This window comes from Hyperoodon ampullatus (assembly GCF_949752795.1).
Source record: "Hyperoodon ampullatus genome assembly, chromosome: 6".
NCBI classification, from domain to species: domain Eukaryota; kingdom Metazoa; phylum Chordata; class Mammalia; order Artiodactyla; family Ziphiidae; genus Hyperoodon; species Hyperoodon ampullatus.
The window spans coordinates 17,780,523-17,804,054 of NC_136919.1; the positions used below are offsets into that span (position 1 = coordinate 17,780,523).

At 46.2% G+C, this 23,532-nt stretch overlaps 2 protein-coding genes across 4 annotated transcripts in view; one reads left to right on the plus strand and one right to left on the minus strand.

Annotated features, from left to right (window-relative positions):
* Nucleotides 1–23,532, plus strand: part of ASTN2 (astrotactin 2) — a gene marked incomplete at both ends in the record, with an annotated part of 919,723 nt that overhangs the window by 674,390 nt on the left and 221,801 nt on the right. The gene's annotated exons all lie outside the window — the stretch shown is intronic.
* Nucleotides 19,393–21,402, minus strand: TRIM32 (tripartite motif containing 32; the record flags this gene model as incomplete). Its single annotated transcript, XM_079705758.1, has 1 exon — nt 19,393–21,402. The coding sequence occupies exon 1, from the start codon at nt 21,352–21,354 to the stop codon at nt 19,393–19,395; it is 1,962 nt and encodes a 653-aa protein (XP_079561884.1). The 5' UTR covers nt 21,355–21,402.

The following is a 23,532-nucleotide window of genomic DNA, read 5'->3' on the forward strand; positions in this document are numbered from 1 at the left end:
TATGCGGTAGCATTTTGAGAAAGATGGAACTGTGGCATACATGCCTTATGTATTATAACAGGTCCATGTAGTCACAGCCCCATTTCACAGATGAGAAGATGAATCTCAGATAAGCCAACAAGTCAAGTGCCCTGCACGTAGCAGACACACATAGCAGGGTGAGGATCACTTCCTGTTACCATTATTATCAATTAATTTGAAAAGAAAGTCCCTCGATCGACGGAGAGGGTGAGGATTAATGTTAAAACGTGCCTGCACCTTCTCCATATGGACCAACCATCCTATCCCCAAGAACCAGATCGACCGTGACTCCTAAAACCACAGAATGTGGGAGCCACAGGGACCTGACAGGTCTCACTGGGCTCAGCACTCCCATTGCACACCTGGGAAAACTAAGGCTGAAAGGGAAGAGGAATCTTGCTCAGAGTCACACCGCTCCTCTGGATGGAGCCAAGACAGAGCGAGATGCTGCACACTCCCTGTCTAGCTCTTCTCATGCTGCCCCTTATCCCCAGCTGGATGAAGCCCCGGCCTCTGTCTTTTCCCGAGCAATCCCCTTTGCGCTCTCCACCCTGTCATGGTCTCATCCCTCCCTTTCTCGTGTGTGCGACTGTTTGGGGCACCGGGGGTGGTTTACAGGCGCAGGGGAATAATTGAGTTGTGTGGGAATAGCTCCGGTTTATGGCTGTGACAACAACGGTCTTTAAGGAAGTGCATTAAATCAATAGAAGTCTCATTGTGCTACCCTATAAATAAGGTGACACATCATTAAGCAGGGCAATAAGCTTCCGGACTTTGAAGTAACACAATTAGGTGATGTTTATAAAAACCTTCGCTTGCTGTGGCCACTGAACCAATTTGCCTCATCCGGCATTTGGGACCTGAGACGCTGCGCTAATGCTGAATCCCACCCCATCTCCACCCTCGGCTGCTTCCAGGCCTTGGACTTTTTCACTCCAGAAAATGCTATTTCTTATATACAATGGATGCATGGAATCTATGGCAAGTAAGATGGGGACGAGGGCAGACAGAATGCTGAAACAGCAGCTGGGGACCCCCTTCAAGACTCAGAGAAACTTCAAGTTTGCCACAAACTTGCTGGGTGAACTTGGTACAGAAGCTTTTCCTTCTGGGTTTCCAGGGCAAAGGCACTTTTCTTTCTTCCCTCGTCCGTGCTCGCTCCCAGAAGAGCATAGGGATACACTGATCTGTGTGTGTTTCTTCCTCTCTGTCTCTACCTGATGTGACCACCTGGATGGTACATCCAACACTGTAGTTTTACTTTTTAAATTTGCAAGTGATGCTGGGGAGGAGGTGGATGAGAAGCTGGGAATTTGCGCATGAGGACAGAAAGAACTCTGGACTCAGAGATAGTTGGTATGTGTCCCTTCTCTCCCCAGCCACCTATGTGTCATTGACATCTATATGTCAACTGTGTGTCATTGACATCTGTGAAACCAGGGTTCACTGGGGACCAGGTCAGGATGAATCTAGGTTTGGAAGCTGATCACTCTTGGGGCAGAGCTTGTGGGAAGAAAACGGATTAGAATGGTGTCGAAGTGGGACAGACAGGATTTCAAGTCCCGATACCTCTTCTTACATCCCTGCCAGGAAACTTCAGGCAAAGTCACTTCTAAGTTTCAGTTTCCTTGTTTGGTAAGTGAGGGATAGTAATTTCCTTACAAGGCTTTTGGGAGAACGAAATGAGATAATACAGGTAAAACACATCTTATACAATAAGTACGTAAAAAACAGTAGCTTAATGTGAAGTGACGTTATGGACATCAGCTGAGGATTGTGGTCCCGGCCACAGCTCTTGCTAATGTGTGGCCACAGCCCTCATTTCTCCCTGAAAAGCACCTGTGTCACTAGTCCCTTCAAATATCTTTTCAACCCAGCAAGGGTAGAGGGTGGAGTGCTTCCAGCATTCTTTGAAATCTATGTTTAGACCCAGATGGTCTTCTTGGTAAGAAAGGCCAAGGCTGAAAGAGCAGGCTGTGAAGAGACCAAACAGGCTGTGGATAACAACCACGGACATTGTACAGCCCTTCACAGTTTACACACAGCCTTCCTTGGGTCCTCCCACCTACCCCTTGAGGCAAGGAAGGCACAAATACTCACCCCTTATCTTAGAGAAGGGAAATCTGAACTTAAAAGAGATTGGGGGCTTACCAGGGCCACACAGTTTGTTACTGAATGAGCTGGTGTTTAAATTCCAACCTGAAGCCACATTCAGTGTCCCCAGACATTAGAAACAAATGTCCCAGCCTTTCCAGGTTCACTAATGATGGGGCTCTGGCCACTGTTGTGATCCAGCCACTAGAAGTCATGGAAAGTCAAGGGAGTTGGGGTGCATGTGCCTGATTAAAATATCTCCCACGAGAGTTTTATTTCCCTCTCATTCCCCTAAGTGCTTCTAAGTGTGCATTCCATGGGGGAAAAAAAAGTCACATTTATCATGCATTAACCTCTGGTTCACTGGTACTTCCTAAGTGCTTCTTCTCTGCAGACCTCGCACCACATGCTGGGGCATTGCGGTAGGCAAGACATGGGTGCTGTCCTCACGTGGGTCCAGCCTGTATTAGCCTTCCAACAGTTTGTCATTCTTGTGATGGACTTTTTTTTTAATCTACTGATAGACGGCTGGAGAAAGGCAGGTGGCTGGCATGTGGTAGGGAGCCCAGTCACTGTCGTACGATGGCCCATAACTTGTTTCATGTACCAGTTCTGATTAGCTGGGGAGTGGCTTTTCTAGACCACTGTTTGAAGGTCACTGGGATCACTGGGAAAGAACGCTGTGATCAGTGAACAATATCTGCTCTTTGCAGAAAGGGAGAGTGGTCGTCCATACCTTTGTATTGTTTCCCTGTAATAGGGCAAAATGAAAGCTTGAACAACAGACCCAGCTTCTGATGATGATTCCGGAGAGGCACTGGGCATGCCAACAAGGACTAGAAAGATCCAGGCAGGGAGGCGGGGTTTCCTATCACCAAATGGATATTATGGGCATTCCACCAGTCTAGAGGGGACCGGAGCACTGGACAGGTCAATTAGATGGTACCAGCCAAAGCCAGGAAGGGCTGGACCTTAGAAGGCAACTAGAATAACGTAAGTCATCCCCAGAAGCTCCAGCCCAGGTATGATTAGCTTGGAAGCTGTTCAGCCTGTCAGGTTCCTTTAACCATCACCTCTGCTCCCAGGCCGTGCTCCAAGCACCACGTCAAGTTTTTAGTTTCTTGCCGCAGCTTAATATTTTCACTATATGCTACTGTTTTCTTGATGCACCTATATTTTGAAAAGCTACTTTTCTCCCAATTGAGGCTTCACTTCACTCTTTGACTTGATATTCACACATTCTTCCTAGCCATGACCTCGACACATGAGTCTTATATCATGACTAAGACTCTCTGTATAAAGTTACCCTTCTTCTGGCTATCTTGGACGAAGACTTCCTCATTTGCAGATAAAACACAGGTTTTGCAGTCAGATGGACCTTGGTTCAGATCCCAGCTGCCCTCTTACAAGCTGTGTGATCTTGGGCAAATCGGTTTACACTCTAAGATCTACTTTCCCATATGCAAGATACGGGATCCGATGACAGCATAGACACATCAGTGATGGACTTATTTATCTACCACTGAGCCAGGCATCTAATTACTATCTTGATCCAATCCACTCCCTCCACCCATGGCTGCTGCATACACTCAGGTAACCGTGATCCCAGATGTGTGTGTGTGTGTAGGTACACACGTGTATATGTTGGGGCAGGGGGAGATATGGCTGCTACTTTACTCCGCTCTCTTGTCAGTTGACTCAGCACTAAGGACAGGGTAGACTGGACTCAGGCGGAGAGGGACTGCTGGGGTGGAGCCAGTGAGGGAGGGAGCCTTGGAGCTCTACTAGGGAGGTGTCTGCGACACCTGCACTTTTGTTATCCCTTGTCATTCTCTATTCAGAGGGGATAGTGATGAATGCAGAAATTACGAGTCTAATAGGTTTCCTGAATTTTCAGTTGCTTCTTTTTCACGGAGAAAGTGACTATGGAAGGTAAAGGATGTGTGCATGTAAAGGAACTGTTCATTCTGTGTGTGTGTGAGAGAGAGAGAGAGAGACAGGGACAGAGAGAGACGGAGAGAGATTGACTGAGGGGAATAGGAGGAGACAGAAAAACAAAGAGAGAGAGACACAGGGAAACCAAAATCCACAAAGAGAATTGGAGAAACAAAAAGTGTAGAAGGGAAAGTGTATGTGATTAATATGCCTTTTCCAAGTTTAGAGACTCGGTGACCCTGATGAAAGGACATTCTCCACGTGAAGGTTGAACTGCTCTTGAGTTTAGATTGGGAGAGCCTGTAGCATAGAGATGTCCCCACAGATAAATGCCTGTTGCCACCTTTAAGAGACGTTTTATCTCTATTTTAATTTCCCAAGGCTGTCCAAAGGAATGAACTTCTGCATTTCCATGTGAATTACGATGCCCTTTTGAATGTCACCTGAAACATTCCTAGATTACTCTTTAAAGGCATTTTGGCTGTTTGAAAGGCAGCTCAGGGGTTGGGGAGGGGGGAGGAGAAGGGAAAGGTGGAGTCAAGTGTCACCTCCTTTTGTGAGGACAGGTGTAGCCCAGGGGCTGATGTGAGCTGGAGAACTCTCCTGGGCTTTCAGTTTCCTGAGGGAACTTGCTTCAGAAATGCCAACCAGACATGAAAGGAGTCAATCTCAGAGCTGAGACCTGCATGGGTACTGGTCTGCTTCCCTGGCGAAATCATCTGGGGGCAGTTTTCAGTTCCCATTTGCTGGACTGTTCATTAGCATTTGATGGCGTTGACCACTTCCTGCTTGAGGCACTGTCTGTGTTTGCTTCCGTGGTACCAGATCTTCCTGGTTGCCCACCTTCCTTCCTGACTGTTCCTTCTCTGTCTCCTTTGCTGGCTTATTCTCCTCTGCCAAACCAGTCAATATGGTTTTGCAGGACTGCCCTTGTCTCTGTGGGGACTCTCAGCCACGCTCTCTGTTGCCATCCCTACCCTGATGACTCCCACTTTATACTTCAGCCTCCAAGCTTTCCTCTGATATGTGCTATCACGGTAGCTCTCTGCCTGCCCAGACTGCCCCACACAGCCTAGAATTTTTCCAGTGTTCTGGTGAAAAGCACCTGTATCTGTTTAGAGGCAGAGCCGCAAACCTAGAAATCCTCAACATTCTCCCTCTCCCTCGCTCCCCCATTTCCAAACCATCCCAAGTCTTATCAATTTTAATTACCAAATAGCTTTTGAAACTGCCCACTTCTTTCCACCTCACTGCTGCCACCATAATGGCTTGTGTGGACTCTAGCGCTGGCCCCCTGCCTGGTCTCCCTGCATCCAGTCTTGTCCCACATCAATCCAGCTGCACAGCCCTGAGGACATGGATCAGTCAGGGTTCTCAGGAGAGAACTAACAGGATAGATGGGTAGATAGATAAAATTCTCTTTAGTATATATGATATGAACATATATATGATATATATTCATATGATATTTATGATATGTATAATATATATGATATATATTCATATGATATTTATGATATGTATAATATATATGAAAGCTATATATATAATTGGTTCTGTATCTCTAGATGTATGTATGTATATATACAGACATATCCAGATATATATATATATATATATAGAGAGAGAGAGAGAGAGAGAGAGAGAGAGAGAGAGAGAGAGGTTTATTATTAGAAATTAGCTCATGTGATTATGGAGGCTGAGAAGGTCCAAGCTAAGATCTCAGCAAACTGGAGATCCAAAAGAGCCAGTGGTATGAGATCCAGCTCCAACGCCAGCAGGCTCTAGAACTAAGAAGAACCGATGCTTCAGTTCGAGTCCAAAGGCAGGAAATGAGGGACATTCGAGCTCAAATACTCAGGCAGGAGGAACTCCATCTTACTCATGGGAGGGTCAGCCTTTGTTTCTATTCAGGCCTTCAACTGATTGAATGAGGCCCACCACATCAGAAAGAGCCATCTGCCTTACTCAGTCTGCTGATTATTTTGCCGAAAACACCCTCACTGACACCCTCACAGACACATCCAGAATAGTGTTTGGTCAAATATGTGGACACCTCATGGCCCACATAAAAAATTAAGCATCACGGGTTGTCTCTAAGATGGAGATCCCATCATGCGCTTCCTTCCACGAACACTCCTGGGTGCCTTGTCATTGCCCTGAGGCTAATTTCCAAACTCCTCCCCATGGCCTCAGGGCCTTCTCAGATCTGCTGTGTCCCCAGCAACCTCCTTAGCCCCATCTGTCTCCATGCTCTCTGCCTTCCAGTCACATTGAGCCTCGTACTCCTTAACTATCACTTGGGTTAAAGTCTCAGCCTGGACAAGGTCCCAGTGTGCTGATGGGAGGTGGCTGAGTATCCCTTGCCCGCCCCCTGGCCCCTTGGCCTCCGTGCAGCTGTTTGTAGGATAGGTCTAGCTCTGGGCGGGTGTTTTTTCTTGGAGAGGACAGGAGGACGTTAAATATGACCTGGACACTCTCGAGCCTGCAGCATGCCAAAGGAGACAGCCAACTTATTTCTCCTCGGAACCATGCAAAAAGATGATACAGGATGTGGTTCATTAAACACAAATAGGCCCACGAGACTGCTGTTTCTACAGATGAAATTACCAAAAGAAAGCATTTGTTCCCCGGTTTAGATTGAGTCCATCTGGAACGGAACACCCTAGTATTTTTCCTATTGGTATGTCCCAAGAATAATAATCCTCCGCTTGTGCTCAGCACAGTGCATCTCACAAAGCACTTCCACATACATTATTTCATCCAATTTACTCCTCACAACCAGCCTGTAAGGTAGGCATCATTATCTGCGTTTCACGCTTGAGGAAACTGAGGCTCAGACGGGGGAGATGATTTACGGGAGTTCACCCCAGGGAACTTGGCAGAGCAGGGGTTTGAACACAGGCAGCTTTCAGCACAAAGACCTTGCTTGTCCACCTCTATCACAGCAGCCTCAGAAACCTCTTCAGATGTTGGCATCAGACCCAGGGGAACTGTTTGCTTTCCTGTTCTGTCTCTCTTATCCACAGTTAAAAGAACCGGGGAAAGCTGAGACTCAGAGTTCAGTCCCTCAGCTCAGGCAGGGGTGGAAGTACTCTCTTTATTCACCCCTCTGCACAACATGCTTCTCTAGCGTAACTTAGGAGCAATGTTATAAGGTAAAGCCAAACCCTAAAACATCAGGGCTGAGAGGGGCCTTAGCAATCATCTAGCCAGACCTGAGTTTCCCTTATGTGTCAGTTATGATCAAATGGTAGTGAAATGCTGCCTGGAATACTTCACTGAAAGAGATTCTGGGTCAGGACCAGGCTTGATGGGGTCGAATCGCTTAGCGGTATCTGTCGTGAATGTGAGAGTAAGAAATGGTGACTCATGTGTAAGGTGTTTTCCATCCCCGTCTAGGTTAGCTATTCCCACTCTACAGATGGGAAAGTTGAGGTCAGTTTAGGTAATCCATTAGGACCTGCCGCTGCAAAGGGGGAAATTTAATAACCAGCTAGAGGCATAATTTGGTCTTTCTTCACCTGAAAACCTACAGCAAATTCAAAGATTCCTAGTTGCCAAAGCCCCCCCACATGCTCATAGATCACGGAGCCATTCATCTGGCAGCATGTCCATTTTCTTATTTCAGAGTTCCTGCACACACAAGAACACATGCACAAATAACATCATTTCCTGAACCACTGGAGACTGTCCCCATTGTCCTAGTTAGGGGACACATTCAGAGATTGACACTCTTGTAAAGTAGCTACCTTGATTCTCTTCAGACTGGGGCCAGACCACGCTTGTTCCCCTATCACAGTCCCATTCCCAGGAAGGTCTCACAGGGACTCCGGGAGGAGGATTTTAGACAGGACCCTTCGCTCGCATCAGTCTTGCTCTAAGAATGTGGCATTTCCCTGGAGATGAATATGGGGCTTTTGTTTTCTCTCTGCCTTCAGCCCCCTTCTGAGAACGAAATGGTCTGGAGGGAACGCAGATACCCAGATGGAAGCTTTTGCCTTCCCAGGTCATTATTAGCAGGTCGAACTTTCCACCCTGAGGGCAGCCTCCCGCACAGATTCACACCACAGGGCACCTTCCCTCCCCTGTCTCACACGTTCCCTTGGTCCCTTCTCAGCCCCCAACGTTCCACGACAGTGCTCTGAGCCCCTAGTATATGCCAGGGCCTGTGTCCGGTGCTGAGGATGCCCAGGTGAATGAGACATGCTCTCTGCACTCAAAGAGCCCACAGTCAAATGGGAAAGATTTTCAGCAGGTGAACAGATGATTACGACCCTTTGGATACATGCTGTGACAGGGAGGCATAAGGCGTGTGTGTGTGTGTGTGTGTGTGTGTGTGTGTGTGTGTGTGTGTGTGTGTGTGTGTGTGTGTGTGTGTGTGTGTGTGTGTGTGTGTGTGTGTGTGTGTGTGTGTGTGTGTGTGTGTGTGTGTGTGTGTGTGTGTGTGTGTGGTGTAGGGCCAGGGGTGGAGGAGGCAAGGTGGGGAGGTGGGCCCCTAACCACGTGGGATGAGCTGGGAATTTCCCTGGAGAAGATTCTAAGCCGAGCCCTGGGGGGTGAGGGCATTTGCCATCTCGGGAGGTGGAGAGGGATTGCACAGGCAAGACGCAGGCTGGGTGTGTGGGGCAGCCTGGCAGGTGCTGAGTCCTCCCAGAGCAGTTGGGAGCAATAGTGCCTGAATCCCCTCCGGCATTCCTGAGTGTTGCCATTGGCTTCTTTGTTAGAGCTTTGTATGTCTTTGCACCTCTGCCATTGGCTCTGTCCACAGCAGAGAACTCTCACAAATAGGAGAGGCTCAATCTCCAAATGCCTAAAATTAAATGAAAACAAGGGACCAGTAGGGGAGGTACCAGAGGAATCGTTGGAAAAACATCTGGACCTTTGAGGGTTGCTATGAAGATGGTACGAGATCATGTGATTCATCGGCCCATAGTAGGAACTCAACATGAAATCTGTCATTCTTACCAGCTCCTTACCAGAGGTTACCTTTCAACAAATAACAACATACAAATCAGGCTGTGTGTGAGTCATCCGTCCCATGTACCAGGTGTGACTTAGGGTTTTCTGAGCCTCAGTCCTTTTATCTTTAAAATGGGCCTCATCATGCTTGCCTCACGGTATTCTTATGAGAATTAAAAGCATCAATGGTTGTAAAGTGATTATCGCTGCACCTGACATATAAGAAGTGCTCAGGAAATGCTAGCTAGTATTATTATCATTTATTACAGTGAGACACAGTCAAGCTAGTGATGATGCTTATTACTAAACAAAAAGCAGAATGATGTAGCTCTTTGCAGCCCTGACCACAGCAGCCTAAGATATAAGCCTTCTTCCTGCCAGACCTTCTAACACCATGGCTGTTTGTCTCCTGTTGATCTGCCAGCTTGTGAATTTTAGTCCTGCCTGAGCCTGGAGGTGGGAATAGAAGGCAGAGTTATCAAAAAGCACAGCCTGGAGCCCAGCGGTGGAGCACAGGGGAGCGTGTTTGCACAGCCGAACACCAAGCTTATAGTGGTCAAGAATGTGTAGGGGTGTGTTGGGGGGGAGGGCGGGGGCCGGGTGACAGAGGAGTGGGCAGCAATGACTGACTTGTTTTCTATTTCTCCTATGAAACAATTAATCACACGATCTCACACTGTGTTAGTAAAATCGCTGTGAGGTCCAGGTTATTATCCTTATCTTCTAAATGAGAAAACTCATGTGCTCAAAGTCATGTGGCTTGGTAATAGACAGAGGCAGGATTCTATCCCAGGAGTGTCTGACTCCAAAGTCCACATACCCTACTGCCCCCCTGTAATGACCAAAGCCATGTACTGAGAACAACTATATGGCAGGAGAGTCGCTGGCACTTCACATACATGATCTCATTTAATCCTCCAAACAGGCCTCTAAAGCTGGTATCTTTATGCCTGGGAAACTGAGACTCAGAGTGGGTAAGATACGTAATCCCAAGGTACATAGGTGGTAAAAGGTACTCTCTCTTGCCGTCTCTTTCTTCCATCCTTTATCACTCCAGTCCTCTCACGACTTACTTTTTCCTATTATTTAACCACAATGGGCACTCCAGCAAGTGTGTTCTCTCTGAGAGGCCTTTCTCTTCCTCTGAAGCAATTAGAAGTACTTGGTCAGGAAGTGTGAGAAAAGAGGCAGATAGACCAACATGATTCCAGCCTGCATGATGTCGGCCCGCTGGCTCCAGATTCTTGTTTTCCAGCAACACCTTGGCTCTGGGTCAGGGTGAAGGCTTTGAGGCAGGCCTTAGAGGCGGACTTGACCAGTGATCCATTGGGTTGGAGCTGGCCTTGGCTGTCTTCATCCGACACACCAGCTCTGTGCCCCAGGGGTGCCTCCTTAGGGTCCTTGGGATCTGCACTTCTGGCCCCTCCCATTCCACAGGTGTCCAGGGAGATAGAAGACTCCTTTTGGAGCTCTTGGCTCAAGAAGTCCCTAAGGTCTGGGGCACCAGAATCACTGACATTTACAACAGGAAAAATCCTTAATTTAATAACTCTATTAATATAGATAATGAAATGGAGTCCCAGGGAGAATAAGCAACTTGCTCAAAGGAATTATACGTTAGTGACAGGATTAGGACTCGAACTAGTTCCTTCTTCTCTCTTCCCCATCAAAGAAAGTGTGTTGAGAGGCAAGTCAAGGGACCATGTGTTCAAAGGTACATCTTTTTTGTTTGTTAACAGCTTTATTGAGATATCATTTACATACCACACAATCGAAGGTGTCTTTCTGAGCCTTCTTTAGAAGCACTGGTGACTTTGCACCAAGACAAAGCTTGGGTTGAATTTCCAGAAAGGAACATAACTTTTAATTATTTTATAGCTGAGAAGATTCTCTAAAGAAAGTGAAATCTGAGGGAACCACTCCTCCCAGCTTTCAACCACATCCCGTTTTTCTATTGCAACTAACAGTCAGTGATTCGGCAAGGCAGCTGGTGGGAGGAGCAGGTGGCATAATCAGCTGGTGCTATAAATGTGACCCAGAGTGTTCATGTGTATCAACATATGAGCTAAGCTGACCCCCTGCCCTGGTTTTATCCAGCAACTGTTTTAGTGCCTGCTTTGTTTCAGGTACCGCGCTAGATGCTGCAGATGCAGCGGCAAATTAAAAGTCGCTCTGCCTTCACAGAGCTCAGTGTAGCCTTAGAGAGGGGTAGGCAACGAGGAAATCACAATGCAATGAGTCAGTGCTACAAGGCAGAAACACAAAAGGTGGTGTGGACACCTGACTCAAACCATGTAGTGGACACCTCAGAAGACCCGGAAGAGGTAGGATTTAGGAGACACTGGTGGGTAGGGAGAGGGAAAGTGTTTTAGGTAGCATAAAAGCAAGGACTAAAACGGCCTAGAGAGGGATGGAAGCAGTGGTGAGATAAATCTAGAAAGATAAGTAGGTGGGAATAAAATCCCACTGGATATGTAGACCGTGTTAAGGAATTTTTCCTTTCACCAGGAGCATTTTAAAGTCATTTAAATGTTTTATGTAATATTATTAGCGCTTACGTTTTAAATCTGACTCTGGCTGGTGTGGGATTGGGCTTGATTTGGGGTGGGAGGAAGTGTAGTAGGTAGGATGCTAGATTAGATTTAAGAAGATCAGTTAGGAAGTTGTAACAGTGTTTCAAGAGCTTAAATTTAAGGTTAGTAGGAGCTTAAATTTTCATAGTTAAGCGAATAAAGAAGAGAATAAAGGGATGTGAAACATATTAAGCTGCTAGTAGGATGAGAACTTTATGATTGTATAGTGGGAGGTGGGAGGTGAGAGGTGAGGGAAGTGATTAGAAATGGTGCCAAAGTTTGGGGCCTACATGCCCGAGTCGATGCTTGTGTTCCTTAAATGGAACAGTAGCAGAACAGCAGGTATTGGCGAGCTGAGCTGTCTTAAATATGCTGAGTGTAAGTTTTCTAAGGGATATCTTCACTGAACACACCAGCCCACAGTTGGCGTGCTAACTGGCAGTATAAAGTGGGCAACTGCATATATACCAGTCAAAAGGAAGGTAAGAGCTGAAAAATGCAGGTTTGAGACCTAGTTTCATAGGTCATTGAATTCATAGGAAGAAAACAACGTCTCCCAGCATAAAAATAAAGTTCCTCTTTTGTAACTTGTTTCCTTAGGGAGCTGCTTTTCCCCCTACCACACCCAGTATTGTTTCTGATGTTTTATTTAGAGAGGCTTTATCTCATTCAGAGAGAGGCTGTCCAGGCTGCCCATTTTAGGCCACCTTTTACTTGTGTAAGATGTATGGGACATATTTCACCCTATATGACAGTGTCTAGGTCCATCCATGTCTCTACAAATGACCCAACTTCATTCCTTTTTATGGCTGAGTAATATTCCATTGTATATATGTACAACATCTTCTTTGTCCATTCCTCTGTTGATGGACACTTAGGTTGTTTCCGTGTCCTGGCTATTGTCAGTAGTGCTGCAGTGAACATTGGGGTGCATGCATCTTTCTGAATGATGGTTTTCTCTGGGTGTATGCCCAGTAGTGGGATTGCTGAGAACCTGCTGTACAGCACAGGGAACTCTACTCAGTGCTCTGCAGTGACCTAAATGGGAAGGAAATCCAAAAAAGAGGGGATGTATATGTAGAGCTGATTCACTTTGCTGTACAGTAGAAACTAACACAACATTATAAAGCAACTATACTCCAATACAGATTTTAAAAAGTCTACGGGATATTAAGAATAGTCCTGGTACATATTAAGTAGGCTGGAGTTAATATCCCCATTTCATTGAGGAGAAAAGCAGGCATAGGTGGCAATGGTCACCAGAGCAGAAGAGAAGAATACATGCTTTTAGATTTTTTTCCTTTATCATTTGCACCTTTCATTTAGCTAACAATTAATTAACCTTTTTGGAGGATCCAGGGTATATGTGCCATTTGTATGTGAATCGTACATTTCTTCCAGGGTATCAACCAATGAAAGTTTTATTCTCCTAGATCCAGCCCCAGAGTCATGGATCAGGTGAGGTAACACACATGCCTGCTCCCTCTCTACTCTTTGAGTATAATATTCTTAATTTAACTTTATTTCTAACATTTTTACAGAGTTATTAAATTTGTCAAACAAGTTTCAGATTCTTGGGGCTGAGAGATTTAGAGAGTTATTATTTTTAAGTGTAAATATTCAATGTCATTTCACAAAAGCACATGGTTTTATTCGTGTGGTTGCTCAGAAATTAAAATTATACAAATTTTTTGCTTATCATATTATGACGTTGTTTTTAATATTTAACTCTAAACATTTGTTGTCACTCTGAAGTAGGGGGATGGACTCCCAGCCATTATTTGGTTCAGATGATGAAACGGATGATGCTACACACACACATCAAGAGGATTTTAAAAGCTTTGTCACTCATGTAATGGAACTTTCTGGGGAGAGCAAAGATGGCTCTCAAACAGGTCCAAAAATGGCGTGAGAGAGCAAGGAAAAGAGCCTGGCTTGGCTTTTATATAATGGCAAGGGGGGTGGAGTGGGCTTGGAGTGGGTTCCATATGCTGGCTGAGACTTGCATGGCTTGAACTTCCCTCTGGCACCAAAGGTGGGAGCACTTAGGCTTGCCCAGGTGAGGGGGCCAGTGGGGAAGGGAGAGTAGCGGGGTTTGAAAGCCGGCAGAGATCAAGCATCAGATATGGAGTCAGAATTTTTTTTTAACACACAAATTTTTTTTAACAGTCAGAATTTTTTTTTAACATACAAACTTTTTTTAACATAGGGCAATGGCCCGTCCCTTTTTGTGAGTTATTTTGTGAATGTTTGTATGTCCTCAAGGAGCATGTCAAATTAATGTCTTTGGAAGAGGGTGTGATTAGTGTGATGGTATTACCGTGCTCCTGGAGAAAGTTGGCTGCATTAAGATCTTGTCTGTAAAGATTGTGTGTGAAGGCATGGCTGTTGAGGTACCTCATGGGTAGCCAGGTAAAGGGAGATTGTGTCCCTTTGAAGTTGAAGGCAAACTATGTGTGAGAGGCTGTTGAAATAGGCACTGAACATGACATATTAGCCAAGTCTATGAGTGCAAAGTATTAACCAGTTATTGATTGGATGGAATTTATTATTTCAGTACTTGGTATGGAAGCATTAATGGGTGGGGGGCCTCAGCATTAAGGTTGCAATAATCCATTGTGAGGTTTCATTCAGGTTTAAGAACAGGGTAAACTAGGCTGTTAAATAATGAAGCAGTGGGGATAATCACTCTTTTTCTAAATAGGTCTTGTATATGGATTTTAAACCTCAAAGGTTCTGTTTAATGTGGGCCATATTAACTATTTTAACTAATGGGGGAGGGCAGGGTCCATGTGGTCCCATTTTGGTAAGCCAAGTGTAAGTACCAAAACTTCATTCAATTTTAATTTATTACTCATTGGGTCAGAGCATCCATACTCAGTATGGAGTATTTCAAGGTAATGAGTGTTATGGCCATGGGGAATTTAGGCAAGGCATTAGTTCTGATGATTAAGGTGAGGTATACCTATTTGTCTTCCTTACATATCCTGAAATGTCCTTAGTAAATCCCTTTAGATTATGGGGCATACCTTGTTTAAATTTAGGGGAATTCCCACATGTAAATCTAATGTGAGCCCCAGTATTGATTAAAGCCATGAAAGTTTGGTAATTAGTGCATTTCAGCTGATGTTAAAAGCTAGTTCAGAGTTTATAGGTTGTCGAGGCGCCAAAACCAATTAGCAATCTTCGAACTTTTTTGTTTTTTGTATAAATTCTTTTAGTAAATTTTGGAATTCTAATTGGGTCAAATTGTGACCTCTATTTGAGTTTTTTGTTTGTTTCCTCCTCCTGTATTCACTGTTTGTTTGTTTTTCTTTTGGTGGTTACTGTATATAGTTTTGTGATGAGGGGCCGGGGAGAGTCCTCGCTACCCTACTCATAAGCTTCTTCCTCCAGAGTTGCAAATCTGTGTCATCAGGATTAGGGTCTCCCTCATGGCAATAACCTTCATAGGGTTTAAGGATCCTGGGCTTAAACTGAATTTGAATTAACCCCTCAGCTGTGCCACAAGGGAACCATGGATGCTCTTCTCTATAACCCTGAAGATCAGGATCTTTTGTTTTGGCCAACAGTGACATAGCAGCAGCAAAGACATTTTGTAGAGTCCTAATGAGCCATCTGCTTTTAGAGTGTAGACCACACGTTCCACGTGGTGACTGGTCTTCCTGCACGTGAACCACCACCAATAGACCCATAGATTGCATAAGGTATCGGTATTTCCCTGAGCACTTTATAGAATGGGGGCAATGCCTGGCTGAGACAACCAACCAGTAGTCACAGGGCAAGGGTCATTCCCCTGAAGTCACAGCTTGTGCTGGAATCTAGACACATGATTCCATCTGAGACACAGATAGATCTGGACCAAGACACATGACCCAGGGCCACTTTGCTCTTGGCCCCTTAACACCAATTATCGTATCTTCCAACTCAGTTCAGTTAAACCTGTAAGAGAGGCGTGGTAGGGCTCAGCAGATGCAGCACAGGCTGCACAGCTTAAAGCACAAGGTTGCCAGCAGGCAGTGCCTCAAAAAAGCTAGCCAGTTAGCAAACCAAAGCAAGAGAATAGAGAGCCCCTGGGATGGTGGTCATTGCCTAACACTGCTTATTGTGCCAGGTGTGTGATTATCCCACAGAGAAGAGGGGGACCCACCCAAAACTTGGTTCAGATGTTGAGATTGATGATGCTATATATCCACCAAGTGGGTATGAAAAGATTTCTAACTCACATGATGAGGGTTTCTGGCGAGAGCAGTGTGGGCTACCAAGCAGGTCCAGAAATAGCTTGAGAGCAGGAAAAGGAGGCCACATTGGTTTTTATGGTGTCTTGAAGCTGGGGCTGGGGTGAGGATTCCCATGCAGGGGCTAGGACTTGTGTGGTTGGGACTTCCCACTGGCACTAAAGGTGGAAGTACTTGAAGTTTCTTAGCAGCATGTCCAGATATAGGGCAGAAGATAAAGAGAGAATGGTGGTTTTGAAAGCTGTCAACATCAAACATCAAAAAGGCAGTAAGACTCTAGTACTAAAGTTATGTCGCTGCAATTGCAGAACTCATTTGGCTTAGGCTTTTGAGGGGGAGCAACTGGATATTATTTCAGGATTTTATTTTTATTTTTTTTTCGGAGACAATGTCATCAGGCATTCCCAGTAAGGAGGTATGTTCGAATATTTGGGGGGGGGCGGGGGCGGGGAGGTGTACTTTCAAACTACACCATCTTCCTCCACCTTGGTCTCCCTCAGGTCTCCAAGGAGATTCTGATTCATACCCTACCAGTTCCCTAAGAATGAAGCCTCCTTGAGCCATGATTACTGACAGGAGTAAATGATATGGCTTAGGACAGGAAAAAGAGAACCACTTGCATTGTTATTTGAAGGGTCATGGAGAAATGGACCACTTTTGACCTTTGAATTGCTTTAATGCCCACTCACTCTTGTGGTCTGAACTTCCTGCTGGCACCAGCTTCTCACTCTTCCCTGGTATGTTGTACCTGTGTTCATGACACTCCCTCTACTTGCAAGGCCCTTCAGGAACCAGATCCTCTCAACTAGAAGCAGTTTTTTCTTAAACACTTGGCACTCTATTTCCATCTTGCACCGTTTATCTTATTCTTTTGTATATTTGTATTATTTTTTACATTCCTTATCTCTCCAGCCAGACTACAAGCTACCTGACTGCAGGGTTCATGATCGAGTCATCTTTGCATTCATTACTCATATAATTACTGCTATTAATAAAAGAGAGTAGATGTCATATATGTCTAATGAGCAAGTGAATGAATAAATGAAATTTAAATCTTAATATTCTGTGAAAATACACAGTGGCATTTTAGTTATAGCTAGGTAAACTGAGTAAATCACCAAAAGAAAATCCTGGTTTTATTTTTATAGGAAAGATACGCATTTGACTTGCAGCCACACAAACTCCTTGTGTTTACACTCAGGATTTCAGAAAGTGTTCCGTAGATCTCACGAGTTTTGCAATTGTACACAGGTTAGGTGAGGTGAGGGGAAGCTGCCTGCTTCAACCAGTGCAGCTGCACTTTGATTTATTACATAATTGACTTGCACGTAAGACTTTATCTGAATAAAGGTATTACTGCTTAAAAAGAGAAAACAACAAAAAAACAAAAAACTGCTATAATCGAGCAAATCAGTTTCTTGAGGCTATACTCTGTAATTTACTCAACCTGGTAGATAACTGAAAAATTGACTGTGCTCAGCACAGCCTAAAATATTCACATCAAAGGAACAAAAACATTCAGACCACATTTATTTCCATTCTGAGCCAGCAGATACCTGCTGCATTTGAAGGCCAAGGCATGGGTGTGGTTCAGAGATGGGTTAGACCTAAATGCTGAATGCCAACAGTGACAGCACTTCCTTCCAAAGGCATAGGCAGCTGGAGGTTTCCTGGCATTGTTTATGTCAAGCCAGCCCACAATGTTATATCCATATCTCTGCTGCAAACCTTGTGCCAAAGGCCTCGGCCACCATTATTGCCTCAGCAAGTCCCCCACTGACAGCAAAGATAGATCTCCTGCTTCCAGGTGCTACCACAGATAAAGTGGCTCTAACAACTAGTGGAGTCATTTGTGATGCACTTTTAATTGGATCAATTTCCTCTCAATTACACAATCTTTAGAAATCGGATGCAATTTCATAATCAGAACATGGGGCTTTCTCCAGGTGAAAAGCACAGGACAGACCAGTTCAACATCATTTTAATTAGCTCCTTTCCTATCCTTTGGCAGCTATCACAAGAGAGGCCAAAAAAGCACCACCATCACCACCAAAGAAACAATTTTGAGTAGCTCGGCTTAGCAGATTTTGCGTCTGTGAAAGCAAGGTAATAGTTTTTTGGCTTGCCATCAGCCCGGCACCCAGAGTACAAGATATGTTGCTTGGTAAACACCAAAGCCTGAGGAACCTTGTCACAAAGTCCCTCACCCACTTCTGGGCTTCCTAAAAGCACAAGTTTCTTCCTTTGTTGAACTGTAATTATAAGGATAAAGCAGATGGCGGAGGCTGAGTTTAGAACAGGGTGCTGGTGACTATAGACCTTGGGGGCTGATTCTGTACACGTGTATGTGGAAGTAAGTTTTGGATTATCTTTACATAATAGTGCTTTTTGCTGCATTTTGACCCAGGTAGATTCGTACTGCTCTCAAAGAATGCAGTGTCAGACATGGAAGCAAAGCAGCAAGGTACACCTTATCCCTCCCCTCACACCCCAAATTCCATATTTAATTAAAAGACATGACTACCAGAGATGAAGAAACAATGATCAATTAGTTAATGCTTGATAGAGGAATGGAAATAAATCCCCAAACCAAATATTACGCACTGACTTGAGGAAAATACAGAATAAGGACCAAACAGTTTTGCTTTAGCAATGAAAATGAGATGTGTCCACCTCCCCACTTTGTTGGCCCTGGCGTGTGTTGTACAATTCCACAGACGACTCCTAGCACAGGTCAGTGGAGAGAGGTAATATGAAAAATGATGCGCTCTAGAGACTATTCAAGAACGTCTGCTGACTATATTAGCATTTATTTTTATTTCCAACTTCCTATGCTTTGGCATAATTCCAATCCACATGCTCCTTTAAGAGGCAAGCGATTTCCAGGCTAAAGCCTTCGACACCAACGAGGGTCAATCCATTCTCTGTCACATCTGCCAATTACAGACCAATCCAAGATGGCACAAAACCCCCAGAGCCAAGAGGTATTGCTTCCCAAAGGGACTGTATAGCTCCCATGGTGGCACGAAATGAATGGTCTTTCACACTGGTAAAGGTGGTCAGACCTGAGACATCATGCCACAGGAATATGATGTCTGGAGTGTCACTGAAAGGTGGGGTAGATCCCACTAAATGCATGCACACTAAACGCAGCAGAGTTGAAGAGGAAGTGTCACAGATGGAGAATGTTACAATAGGAAGGAAGTAGTGGACCAGAGTTATCAAAGCCAAAAGAGAGGAAAATCAACTAGGGTTCAATACACGGGAAAATTTCAAATACAGGGGAAAGAGGCTCTCTGCTGAAGCCTTAGAAGTGCCTAAGTTCTAATGAAACATCAGCTAACCTCATATCGTGTGTCCTATTTGGGGTAATGCATCTGTTAAAGCTCTAAACCTAGGCGAGGAGATAATGCAGATGAAAAACTCTAGAAGACAGAGCTTCTAAACTTCTAGGACTAGCCAGCTGGAATCAGGACACAGGCCAAGTCTACACTACAGTACCACCAACAACCAAGGAATAGGGAAGGGAAGTTGCTCGGGGAGCAGAAGAAACTGCTATTTCCCAGCCCCTAAGGGGTAGAATATCTTCTCAGATGGTAGCTGTAAATCTTGATGCAATGATCCCAACAGTCCAAGACCAGGAGCTGCCCCTTAGGTGTGAGGGCGATGCCCACTGGACAGGTGAGCCCCTCTCGAATCAGGACGCTATAGCCCCCACCCTTAGGAAAGTGGAGAATTTCTTTGCGACTACTGTCAGCCACGATGAGATCACCACGGGCATCCACACACATGCCAGCAATGCAGCGGAAATCCTCGTTCTCCGAGAAGAAGTGGCTAATCTGGCGGCCCAGCTGCCCGTCAGGGCCCACAGAGCCGATGGAGAAGCCACCCTCCAGGTGGTGCTCGTTCTGGCGATTCTCCAGATTGAGGCCCAAGCCCTGGGTGAAGTAGACAGTGCCTTCGGCGTCACAGGTGACAAACTTGGGCCGCACAGCACTGCAGAGGCAGCTGTATTTGACCACCCCTGCTCCTCGGTCAACAGTGAAGCACCAGAGCTTTCCACCTTCCACATCAGTTACCACAAACTGGCCAGATGGAAGGGCTGTGATGCCCCAGGGTTTGCTCAGCTGGCTCCTGTGACAGGCCACGCAGTGGCCATCCAAGGTGTATACCTTGAGGGAGTTGTCATAGCTGTCAGTCACACCAATCAGCCCATGGCAGTTCATGGCAACTGAGAGAGGAGTGAGATTGGGCAAGTCAGCCCCAAGGAAGCTCAGCACAAAGCTATCAATGCCGCTGGGGCTGCGGCGGATCTCCTTCAAAAAGCCTTTGCGGGTGAAGACTTGTATACGGTAGTTGCCACGGTCAGCAACCAGCACTTCGCCTTGACTGGTCACGTAGAGACTGACTGGAAGGTTGAACATGCCTGGAGTGCTGCCTTTGGCCCCCATCTTCTTGAGAAAGAGGCACTGCTGGATGCTGGCGGCTGTGTCAGAGCCCCGCTGCTTAGCAGGAGAGGCCCTAGGGCTAGCAGCCACTTCCTCGGGGCTCATGTCCATCTCTCGAAATGTAACGGAGGAAGAGGCAGCAGAGGCTGCAGCCTCCATGGCCCAGGAGTCTTCCATGTTGACCGTCCGGGGCTTCCTAGCTGCCTGCCCGATTTGGAGGGGGCCGACGTGGCCGACCTTGAGCAGCTCCACGTCCTGCAGGGTGAGCTCCCGGGGCAGGCTGGCAGTGAGCGCCGGCTCCTCCTCATCGGCTGTCTCTTCCAGCAGTGCTACGTCTGCCTGCTTGATCTTGGCCAGGAAGTAGTCACAGCGAGACACAGCCTGCACCTCGGCGACGTTGAGCAGGTCGCTCTGCTCTTCCACCACCTGACTGTTAGACTTCTCAACCTCGGCCAGCGAGCCCGTGAAGAACTTCCGGGAGCGCGCCAGCTCCTCCTGGACCCTGCGCTCCTCGTGCCCGTACTCCTGGAGGACTGCTTTGTACCTCGCCTGAAGGTCCCTGGAGACTCCTTCCAAGGCCACCTTCCGGCGCTGCAGCTCCCCCATGAGCTCCCGCAGACGGGCCAACTTCTCTCCAAAGTCCCGACGCCGCTCCTCAGCTGCTTCTTTGACAGGGAGCGTACAGTGGCCAGGAGGCTGGTGGTCCGCCTCCCGGCAGGGCTCACACAACACCACGCTGCAGCTTCGGCAGAACTGCCGGGGCAGCCGCCGCCCGCACGACCGGCACATGAGCAGCCCCACGGCCTCACTGAGCCCAGCCGTGTCAATGATCTTCAGCACCGTCAGGTTGTCCGTCAGCTGGGTCAGGCTGGTTATGCGGGTAATCTTGCTGCAAAAGGGACAGCGGACGCCGTTGATGCTACTGGCCAGTAGCTTCTCCAGGCACTGGCGGCAGATGGTATGGCCGCAGTGCAGGAGCTTGGGCCGCAGCTGCTCCTCCGTGAAGGACTCCATGCAGATGGGGCATTCCAGCACTTCCCGCAGGGCATCCAGGTTCAGGTGAGAAGCTGCCGCCGCAGCCATTGCTGTTGCTTTGAAGGGGCCTCTGCTAGCACAGCCCAGGACCGAACAGCTTAGTGTTCATGCTCCAGAGGGTTGGATCCTGCTAAAGAGAAAAGGAAGCCATTATTCCACTGCCTCTACGAGTTAAATCACTCAAGAAACATTTAGAGAATGGCTACCATCACTCAGTTCAGTCACTGACTGGTTTGGAAAGATAAACTGGGGAATGATTATGAGAAGTCTTCAGAGCCAAAACGAGACCTTGGAACTTCATTCCGATGAACACAGAGAAACAATGCATGTTTTGGAGCCGGGAACTAATAGGATCAAGGCTTGAATGCAGTGGGGGAAAAGGCAGAGAAACTAGTTTGGAAGCTACGGCAAAACTGCCTGGCGAAAGGTACAGGGAGCCTGAACTAGGGAGGAGGTGGTGGAAATGGAAGGAAGATGCATGTGAGCAATATTCCATAAGTACGATCACTAAGATTTGTTAGCTGAGGGGATTGGGGTGGGGAAGTGGTAGCGCTAAGACAGCCAAAGACTCAAGCCCGGATGATTTGAGAAATGGTAGTCCCTTATCAGGGACTTAGTTTTGGCCTGAAATACCCCCTCCTACAAGCCGTACCTGCCATGAATCCTCCCACCCTCCTCGATCCACATATGCTCACCAAGTAGAACCACAGAGATCTCAGTGCTCTCTCTGCAGCCTTATGTCAATGTCAGTTTATACCCAAAATAAGAATGAATAGATCTAGCAAGGTGAGGCACAAGGATAAATTCAGCCCTTCTTAAATGCAAATCCTACAGCTGCACCTGTGCAGTCTTGTGATCTGCAGATGGTCAACCTTCGAGAAGGAGGAGGAGGAAGACCAGTTAGCTTGGTTTTCAGGGCAATGCAGCAAGCTGAGAAAAGCTTTGCAAATGTCATTAATTCTTTCTCCACCCATAGAGAAGAAGGGGAGTCAGCGTGGAGATACGTGTTACAAATTTCCCCATATTTAGCTTCGTATCACAGTCTGACAGATATTCTGGAGCAGACATGCACAGTCTGTCTAAAGTCAATCCAACCTCCCTGAAATCCCACTTTCCTTCTACTGGAAAGGAGAGAGTATACATGTAGTGCTTACTATGTGCTAGATACCATGCTAGACGCTCCACATACTTAATCTCATTTAATACTCATAATGACCCTATGATGTAAGTACTATTTTCATTACCCTATTTTACAGATGAGGAAGCTAAGGCTCAGAAAAACTGGCTCAAGGTCACATGGTGCAAACATGGTAGAACCATGCAGTGCAGATATCTTTAACTTTATTTAACCCAACATTACTTCAAGCTTTTTTTTTTTCCCGTCATACAACACTTACCATACTCTGAGAAATGCTGCCTAACAGCATAGAATTGTCTCCACAATTAAGAATCATGAGATTTAGCTGCTCTAGAGTGAGTTAGATTGCTCTATTAGCTGAGTGACCCACTCCCACACACCAGCCTGGCAACCTCTTATGACTCAAATCCATGCCTCAACAAAATAACACATTACCACATACCATGAACCTAAAAGGTCTCATGGGACTATCCATGTGACTAAGCTGTGAACGCTGAATGCTTACATGTCACGGGTCTGGCTGCAGTCATATAGAAACACTGATAGAAACCTCAGCTCAGGACCCATGCAAACCTCCTCAATTCCAAACCAATAGCTTCAGTTCTCTCTTCCATCATCTGGGACAACAGACTGAGGGCAACATTTGGTATCTGGATCCAGAGCATGTTACTTTACAGTGCACAGGGACATCTGTTCTTCTCAGAACTGGCACTGCAGATCAGCTAATTAAACAAGTCTGCCAACTTGTAAAAATACCAGCAAATTCTTTCTCCAGTTTTCTGGAATATCATACCACCTCCTTCAATTAAAAAGCTTCCTGCCTCCCTGTTTAAGCCATCCACTTTAAAAAATGAATTTACTATGCCCACGTCCATTCCCCAAAATATCTCAGCTGTATGCAGCTTCACTAGGCTCTCTGAGGCAAAAGAGAATGTCAAGGATTCCTTTCCTAAAGCTGCCATGCTTTGCCAGGAAACGTGACGTCCCATCAATAAAGCGTCAGGTGTGGAGGCAGCTGCCTATCAGGCTAGGCTTCCACTGAAAGTGGTGTTCCCAGGTTGCAGAAATGGGAGACATGGTTCAGGCCT